The 9,472-nt window shown below is 51.6% G+C and overlaps 1 protein-coding gene across 3 annotated transcripts in view; it reads right to left on the bottom strand.

The window, feature by feature from the left end:
• Positions 1–1,084: 1,084 nt before the first annotated feature.
• KCNAB1 (potassium voltage-gated channel subfamily A regulatory beta subunit 1) overlaps positions 1,085–9,472 on the bottom strand; it is a 38,821-nt gene continuing 30,433 nt past the window's right edge. For all 3 annotated transcript variants that reach the window (XM_038183722.2, XM_038183723.2, XM_072042284.1), the window contains exons 8-14: positions 9,252–9,338; positions 5,629–5,714; positions 5,380–5,500; positions 4,857–4,951; positions 3,808–3,928; positions 3,236–3,324; positions 1,085–2,574 (exon numbers count right to left, since the gene is read on the bottom strand). In XM_038183722.2, the coding sequence (XP_038039650.1) occupies positions 2,485–2,574; positions 3,236–3,324; positions 3,808–3,928; positions 4,857–4,951; positions 5,380–5,500; positions 5,629–5,714; positions 9,252–9,338 (689 nt within the window). In that variant the 3' untranslated portion in view covers positions 1,085–2,484. The remainder of the gene's footprint in view (positions 2,575–3,235; positions 3,325–3,807; positions 3,929–4,856; positions 4,952–5,379; positions 5,501–5,628; positions 5,715–9,251; positions 9,339–9,472) is intronic.

Raw genomic sequence — 9,472 nt, 5'->3', positions numbered from 1 at the left:
TTTCCTGTATTCCCTTTGTCATTTTCTGAAAGTGGGTATTTCTGGGGGTGAGCAACATGCATAGGCTTGTCAACTGCTTCCATTAGAGAAGAGGCTTCTGCAAGTCAATGTGTTTATTGTTTTCATTGGAAATACTCTTCATTTTTAAATGACTTTGAGTCAGGACAGAATCCGAAGAGCATCTCTTAGGAAAACATTCTTGAATTTGTTTGATTTTTTTTCCCATTCATTTCTGAAGTCATAAATCAAAAAAAAAACTGCAGCTTTTCCTGGCATGACTTAACTAAAATGCTTCAGCTGGCTTTTTGTAATGGGTTTATCAGGCAATCCTTTTTTTTTTCTATGCTATCAGTGAGGCAGCTGTTACTTAAAATGCTAAACACTGCTACTATTAATGGAGCCGTATTGTAGAAGTCACAGATACTGCTGTTACAAACTTCAATCTGTAGGAAGGAAGAGAAAGCTTATAATCAGATTTAACCTAAAAATTACTTTGCTGATCTTTGTGCTTCAATAAGATTCATGCTTATGTAAAATTTACTGAAGAAGATGCTGAAGTGCAGGAGAGGCTGCAAGGCAAGCCCAATAGCGTATGCTGCTTGTGTGTTCTGCATAGGAAGTGGAAACAGTTCTTTTTCCTACATAGACAACTTTTCAGCTTTGGTAGTTTCCTGGTCTGACTTGCACCACTGATCCCAGGGCTAGTGCCCATGAGGCAGATTTCAGGCTACTTACCTATTTCATTTTCAGAAGGAAGGTGAGAGTTGCTCCTGGCAGGCCTGGGGAGAGGGCCCTGAGCAGTGACAGCGCTCGGTGTGGGAGGTGCTCAGCGGCCCCTCTGCTTGCTGTGGCCGACCAGCCCGTGTCTGACGGGAGAGGGTGGGTGCTGAAATGCAGTGGGGCTTCATGGAGCTGCCACGCGGATGTTCTTGTGGTGTTGGTCTCAGGCCAAAGCGTTACGTACGACCGCTGCCTGCTGTAGTGGGCTAACTTCTCTGCAGAATGATTCACGGCTGTTTTCAGCGCCAGCCCCTGCTTTATCATAACCGGTGTCACCATTGGTAACAGAGCTCCAAGGATAGAATCAGTTGCACAAAATGCTTTTATTGGGTCCAAGCAGAAGTCAAAGTCAGACTGCATTTCTTGATATACAGCAGCTAAGTTCATTTACACATAGCACAGCTTATTGGATTAAATACAGGAGAGAACAAGTCAAGTATTCCTATCTGCCCACGTGGCCCCCGGGAGCGCCGCACGCGTCGCAGATATCCTGAAGTTAAGAGGAGTAGCATAGAAGGGTCCCATGAATACTGTACATAGCTGTACCTCTAGGAACCGTGTCCCTAAAGTCTCAGTACCAGTGTGAAGGACTAACCGAAATCATCGGCGCGCTTTACAAAGCAAACTCATGGTAAAACATGGCATGGCTCTGAAGGTGGGCAAATTAATAGCGAAATGTTTACTATCAACTGCTGCAGAAGGATGGAATGCTCACAAAAGAACTACCCGTGTCTGAAAAATACAATGCATTTACTTATGCCCGATTCCAGAACAAGTTAAAGCAAACGTAGCCTGCCAAAACGCACACCTGATTGTTTCTGGTAGTTTTCAGCAGCTATGCACTACGTAGATCTATAAGGATCTGTGTCCTCAGAAGCTCAGGAATATTGAGATTTGCAATAGCTATGTCTACAAGCAGGCAAAAGTAGAGGCAGGTTCCTAGAAAATGCAAAAAACTATTTTACCATGGATTTCTTGGGTTAAAGTTTATCTAGAATTAAAATTGTGCAAACAGGAGCTGTTTGCATTCACCTGACATGCATCTGGGGGGTTTCAAACTGTGCTCGTCTGGCTTCTACTCGACGTATGTCTTAAGAGCACCACATAGCTGAAATAATTGTCTAGTTAGCAGTTGAGCAATACAATGCATAACTAATTCTCTGACTTAAGTTCATTTTTCCATTACAAACAAAATCTAAAGCATGTACTCAGCATTAAAAAAAAAGCAAACGGAAAATTGGAACTCACCCACTCTGTCTGTTAACCTAACTGAAGAAACTTTATAGCTGAGAATTCCCGAATGTGGTTTTATTAAAACCTAAGTTGTATCTGGCTTTTCTTCATTGAAAAAATATATCTGTACATCCTTCTTTAATTACCAAGTACCTGAAGGTTATAAGTTATTTTTTGCTTTACATGTGTTTTTCACAGCACAAGCATGAGGTGCTAAGAGGAAAGTAAAAATTAATGAATTCTGTCGAAGGTAAGAAAATACAAGAAAGTTCTTGCTTGTAAAGGAGATCAGCTGTGCTTTTAAATTCACTGCAGATTGGTAGCAACAGCACACGTCTCGGAGGATCCAGTAACAGTAGACACGGAGCAGCAAGCTGCTGACTGATTCTAATGACCGGATATTAACTCGGGACTGTACTTCTGTACAGAGCACTTATTAAACCATGCAGTCCAGGTAAGTCATGCATTGCATTATGATCTGTAGTCCTTCTTGCTGTAGGGCTTATTTCCCAGAATATTATCTATTTCATTTACAATATGCGATGTCATCTTTGGAAGAACCTGGGGGCAGAAGAAAGCCAAGGTTTAATCAAGCCTCCATTAAAGACAGTCACAGGTTTTTCCAAAATTAAATCTAGATTCCATCAAAGAACGTCTCCTCTGGGGCTGCGTGTGTGTGAGGGACGTATTGCAACATTTATCTAATAACAGTTTTCCTCTAAGGGAAAAAGATAAAGCAAGTTTATGCTGTGAGACAACCACAGAAGTGCTTGTCCTAAGCTCTGCGTGCACGAGGCCGCTCGACGGCAGCGGAGGCGGCAGGGACATCAGAGAAAGCTCTTATCCGCGAACAGCAACAGAGGCTACCGAAGGCCCGTGTGGGCCCCGTGCTTTCAGGATGAGTGCTGCAGATTTAGTGGAATAAATCATGTCTTGATGTCAGCCCACGTGCTTCTTTCAGTTAAGCCTTGAGGTGAGATGCGTCACAACCCACGGACCCCACGGACACCCCCTCCTGCTGCTGAACACGGACACGGCCGCTGCACTGGGGTGTCAGTCGTGGTGAAGTGAGGCAGTTTTGCCTAATTAACGTGTATAATTAGCACTCTAAGAGGCCTGAAACAAGACACAAAGTACTAAAACCCTTAAGAAAACGAGGGCCTAGTCTCATGGTGCCTTGAAGCAAGGCAGGAGTCAGGCAGGAGCTGCCGCGAGCACTTGCCTGTATGGCTCCCAGGTTCTCTATCAGCTGCTCCGGGTTGGAAGATCCTAGAAGAACAGAGCTCACCCCCTCGTTTCTCAGACACCACGCTGGGAACAAAGTCACAGGATGGTTAGGAACAAAGGGTTCAGTGCACTGCACTACTGCCGATCCCGGTAACTGCCAGAACTCCTGCCTCTATTTGACAAATAACAACAGTATTTTTGGAAGCTGTCACTTCCCAGGTCCCCTCTGAGTCATTCCTAATCCAATCCGGCAGGATAGTCACGCATCGTCTCGATGCTTCCTTTTTCCATTTTTACCAGTGCTGGCTTTCGTTCTGTCGGGCTGCAATTCCCCATCCCACGGAAGGAGAGCTGGGGATGCCTGACCCACCGCGCCTGCACCGGTCACCACCTCACAGACTGCTCTTTTCCCATTCCTCGGTCAGCCACACAATTCTGTGAGCCGAGTAATCCGGGACTACTCGATCCAAGGAAGGTCTGCCCCTCGCACCTTCTCCCCTGGGCCTTTTTTCCTGACAAGAGCAGGGAGAGGCACGGCGCCACCACAGCCCCCGCGCCCCCGCTTACCGACTGCCAGCTGAGGTAGTGTGCAGCCCAGACGCTCCGCGATGGGCGAGAGGTCCTTCAGCTTCGTTTGCTGCTTTCTTCCCTCTTCGCTTATGATTTTTTCTTTCAGCCACTGGTAGCACTGGAAGGAAACCACATCGCAGCCAGGTGTCAGTTTTAATCGACCGAAGTGGAAAAGGAAGGGCAATTATCAGCACCTCTAAAAATCATGTCCAACTGGGGGCTGAGCAACGTGGTGCTGTGCTGCTACCTGAAGCAGCCATGGCAGGGTGCAGGACGTCTCCCTTGGCAGCCCACGTCCGAACTGCTCGGGCTGCATGCCACTGATGGGCTCAGCCTGGAATTGGGAACCCCCCAGTTTTATTTTTGGGCCGCTGGAGCCAATTGCAATTGGAAAAAGGTGAGATATTGCTCAACCGCAGAAGGTTTTTGACACCCCACTTCCTCCCAGCAAACAAGTGAGAGAACATCTGATCTTGTTCAAGGCTTACTGCTAACGTTGGAGATTAGAAAATTAATTAGAAGAGGCTGAGATTTCGGTTCTCCCAGCTCCAGACTTGAAATTCAATTCCGATTCACTGATTCAATTCAGCTCCCTCTGGGAAATGATGCCTTCTCAGCTAGTTTGTAGCAAATATTGTGTATTTTGTTTTGAAAGGTGTACTTTGTTTGGAAAAAAAAAAAAAAAAAAAACACAAATGCAATGAAATGTCACGTTTCAAAATCGTGATGCTTGTTAGCAAGTCAGCGCAGACTGCGCCTTTCCTTTCAGCTGATGTGCTGAGACTTCCAAGTAGGTGTTCTCCAGCCCTGAGAATGAAGTCAGCCACCTAAGGGAGATGTGCTACAGGAGCAGCACAGCTTCAGGAGCTGGCCAAGAGCACCCCGATGCCCACAAGTAGGAGCTGAACCCGTGGCCAGCCCCGACCTGCTGCCAGCCCAGGGGCCAGAGGAACCGAGCCCGTCCGTGCCGGGCAGCCACAGGGCTGCCTTTCCTTGGCATTTGCCAGCCCTGACAACAGCAGCACTGGAGCCAGGTGAAAAAATACCTTCAGAGCCGCCCTGGAGCTTTCGGGGACCCCGTTGCCGTATTTCCCTGAGATGATCCCGCAGGCCAGGGGAGACCACGTCATCGCGCCCACCCCTGCGGAGAGGGCAGAGCTGTTAGGGCACCGGAGAGCGCAGAGCTGGGGCACAAAGGGGACTCTGAGCAAAGAGCAAACAACACCTGCTTATTTGTGTGGCAGCTGCCCGTGCTCTTCAGTCCCTTTAAGGGTGTCGAGAGCATTTTCCTGGCAGACAGGGGTTTGCTTTTTGGTATTTTCACGGGGTGCCCTCGGTGCTCATCCAAAGCCTTACCGTGACACCTGCACGGACCGCTCCGTGTCTGCAGGGTCTCAGCGGGCAGAAGCAGAGGCACTCAGCCAGGTTTCCTTTAGGCTGTCAGCGAGGCACCTGGCTCTCGCTTTCCACCCGCAGCAGGGCTGTGCTCCCCTCGGGAGCCTCTGCTCCGACCCTTCTTTATTTCTCTCTCAAAACGGAATAGATGCAATGCACGGCCCCAGACTTTACCGATTTTGTGGTACAATTCCGGCAGCTGAACCTCCACCTTCTCTCGCTGGAAGAGGTGGTACTCGGCTTGCTCGCACACGGGCGGTATCATGTTGAACTGCCTGGCCACGGAGTAGGCTTCCTGGAGGAGAGAAACCAGCAGAAAGCACGGCACTCGCTGAGAGGCTCTCTCAGGATGTATCCGAACACGCCACCCCCAGAGCGGCCCCCTCGAGCACGGGGGTGCCAGCACTGGGGACGTTCCCTTACCATGATCTCCATGGCGCTCCAGCGCGACGTCCCCCAGTACATGGCCATGCCCTGGTTTATTACGTGCGTCATGGCTCGGACGATTTCTGCAGGAAAAAAAACAAATAAATATGAGAACTCTGCAGAGCACCAAACTCACCCCAAGACACCAGTTATGGGGCTTCCCACACCACACTGCCTGTCCATGCTCTCCTGCTCGAGCAAGGAGGAAAAAAAAACCATGAACAGCGTAAAAATAAAACGTTCTGTCCCCAGGTTGTTTGCAAACTTTTACCAGCTGGCTATTGTCTGATTATTATTATTCCATAATAATATCCCCTCCAAAATGTAACACGAGAGGGCAGCACAGTCGGGAAATAAACTCAAAGAGCTGCTCCAGCCCCACACCAGGCACCCAGAGGTGCCCGCAGCACAGGGCCGGGGCCTCCTTTTGTTCCCTGCTCATTTCCCACCCTTGTCACAAGAGAAAATCTCGCAGCTCCTCCGCTTGCCTTCTGTCTGCCAAGGCAGCCCGCACACCCAGGAGGCTGGGATCTGTCTGGGATCCTCCCAGCGACAAAGCAGCGTTTGAAAAACAGCACGGAAAAATATTTAACCTTGCAGGGGATGCGAGCAGGCATCGTTCAGATTGACAGAAATAAGCCAAGTGGGAGCCGGGAAGCAGAAGGAAACGATCCCCATCGCCCTCCCCGTTACGCACGAGGCTCCTCACGCTCGGCGGGCGCTGCCAGACTGCAGCACGCTGCTCCAGGGAAAGCTGCAAGGAGGGAAAGCTGCAAGAAAGGGGGAGCTAATCCCTGAGATCCTGACCCAGGGGAGGTTGCTCGGCCCCGCTCAGCACCCAGCTGCACACAGGAGCCTGCCCTGGGTCCGGGTGTTAAAGCCAGAGGTAGCAGCTGGGGCTCCTCGGGCACGGTGCTGGGCATCGCTACCAAGGAGGAGATAAGCTGCCTTGTGTACATGAGGATGCTCGGCCTATTTATGGGGGAAAAAAAGAGAAGGAAAAAAAAAAAAAGCTTGGCAGAGGGTAGTTCACACTGCCAATCCGGAGGTTATTGTGAGATTTCTCCCGGAGGCAGCGCCAAGCAGCTCTAACAGGCAGCGTGCCTCCTGCACGGGCAGCTGGCCTCGGAAACATCACCTGAGGGCTCCTTCCCCCAGGGAGGAGGAGAGTTCAGATGCCAGATATTGTTCTTTTTTTTATTATTATTATTTTTTTTAAAGAAAAAAAGGGCTGTGGGGTGAGGCTGTAGGGCGATGCCGCAGGGTTTCAGCAGGGTGATCCTGTAGGGGAATGCCTCCCTCCCCCTGCAGCACCCGCTTCTCACTGCTTTGGGTTTCCTATTTTTGCCATATGATCATTTAGGAATTTTATAAACATTTTCTCATGCTCCTTTTATGCATTTTGGTCCAGGGTTGTTTTCATTTCCCCCACCTCTGCTCCCTGCCAGAAGAACCGGAGTCAGCTCAGAAACATATATATTTATACTCTTGTTTACCAGATCCTGCACCCTTGGGTACGCCTCTGGGACGGTTTGTGAGCAGCAGCCGCTCGGTCTGCTCGCAGGATGGCAGAACTGACAGCACGTTAGGGGAGAGGCTGCTTCTAAATTCCTGCTCTGAGCCCCAGCAGGCGGCCTCCAGCAGCGCGGTGTCAGCCTGGGAGCTGCTCCGGGCCCCTCCTGGCACATCTGCGGGGCCGTGGGCTGGGCCCCCCCTGCCCCAGCCCCAGCCCCAGCTCGGCTCTGCTCGGCTGGAAGCATCGCTTGGGGCAAAGAGGAGCATCTGCTGGCACGGCCATGGGATCGCATCTGCAGCCGGAGCAACGAAGCGTGAAGGGTCAGGAGCAGAAGCGCCCGTCTGAGCAGACTGTGGATATCTCCTTTTAGCACTAAGGGGACGTTTTTCCATTTTTTTTCCATTTTTTTTTTACTGCCCAGAGCCGACAAGACTCATCACGAGAGGGAAAAGAAAAGCAGCAGCTCTTTCGCCAGGAGTTTGAGCGTGTCTGGACTTCAGTCAAGCCTCCCCAAGCCAAAGGACGCCTGCCTGGCGCTCAGCAGCCCAGCGAGCTGCAGTGCCCGGGGCTGGGACCCATCTGGGCAGCTTCCATCCATCCCCTCCGGTGGGCAGCGGGTTCCCTGGGTGTGCTCTGGGGGTGATACTGCCCTGTCCCTGTCCCTGTCCCTGTCCCTGTCCCTGTCCCTGTCCCTGTCCCTGTCCCTGCCCTTACCCTTACCCCTGCCCCTGGCGCTGCGCTCACTGCCCGGCTGGGGCCCTGCGCCCTGCAGGTGCTCGTCCAGCAGCGCTGCACACACGGGACACGGGGGGCTGCAGGGGTCGGGAAGCAGCTATTTACTCCTGGGAAATGCATGGCCACTTAAGGACACCGAGCACGGCGGGGATTCTGCCTTGTGAAGGTAGCTTAACACTTGCTGTGCGTGCCAGATATTGCCGAACCGACAGATGGCTCAACAGATGCTCCGGGATGGAAGTGGCTTAGTAGGTGAACCATAAAAAAAGCACCAAGTACATAGAAAGAATCAACGCCGCGCCATTCATAATAAAAACGTCCCTTCCCTCACCCTGCTCCAAGTCTCACCGAGCTTTACTCACTGCTGCCAGGCTGCAGCACCGCCAGCAGTGCCCGGAGCTGCCGAAGAGCTGTGGGGGCCCGAGCTCGGCTGTGCTGCGCGTGCATGGGCGGCACGTCCACAGCTGGAGGAGCTCAGAGGTGCTCCTGCCCCCGAGACACAGCAGCCACTGCAGATCTGTGCTGCCTTTGGGGTCCCGGGCACTTTCCTGCTGGCACGGGGTCAGGGCCAGGGGAACGCAGCGCTCCCGGGGTCACCGAGGTGCTCGTGCCTCCTGGAGCTGGGTGCCCCCAGGTCCCCGCTGTGTTTGCCATGGGCTCAGCCGTGACAGCCCTGCTGCCTGCACCTCTTCCTTCTGCCTGCTCCTGGCTAACCAGGGCACGTGCCACGTACCCAATGAGCAATTATCAGTTGAGAAACTTAATTAGAGGGAGCAGACACCGTGGCTCTCATGCGTTCCTAAACGCATGCCCCCCTCACCAAACTGAACAAGGACTGCACCCCCCAGCTGCCCAGAAACCTGGGCAGTGGCCCCCCAACAAGTTCTCATCTCACACCACCCATCGGAGGAGCCGCCTGGGATCACCCCCTGCGTTTTCACATCGTGGGGAGCGGGCAGATAGATCCAGGCTGCCCGGGGATGGGGACAGGGCTGGGGACAGGGATGGGGACAGAGCTGGCTGCAGGGGTGCACAGGTGCCGTTTGGCACAGAGGTCTGCTGAATGCAAACACAAATTCATTTCTGCTTTGTCTGAAGCAACTGGGAGAAGGAAATTACGGAACGAACAATGTTAGAGGCACCGCTGGGATTTAAAGAAAATTTCAATTCCCATCTACGAGATACAAATTCCTTTCATTTAAGGGTAAATATATAGGACTCCAGGATATCGTGAAGCAGGTATTCGGTATTTAAGCTGCCTCGCCTGAATTTTTAATAAAGATTTGCTTTTCATTTCCTCCCATCAGAGGCATAAGCCTGTAAGCCAGGATCAGCCGCACGACAACCTCCAGCTAAAGCTCCCACTAACCTTCCATGGGGGTGTTGTTGTCCGGCCGGTTGGCGAAGACCACGTCCACGTACTCCAGCTGCAGCCTCTGGAGGGAAGCCTTTAATCCTACAAACGGCAGAGCAGAGAGAAAAACCAGCCATATTAGGACTCAACGTGATTATTTGTGCTTTTATTTAATTACGCTGAGATTCGGATGGGAAGAAACCTGCACCAGGAGTGCCCGCAGCTCTCAGGGGCCA

This window comes from Anas platyrhynchos, chromosome 9, assembly GCF_047663525.1.
Source record: "Anas platyrhynchos isolate ZD024472 breed Pekin duck chromosome 9, IASCAAS_PekinDuck_T2T, whole genome shotgun sequence".
Lineage (NCBI taxonomy): Eukaryota > Metazoa > Chordata > Aves > Anseriformes > Anatidae > Anas > Anas platyrhynchos.
The sequence above is the reverse complement of the archived record's forward strand: the minus strand, read 5'-3'. Positions and strand labels throughout refer to the sequence as shown.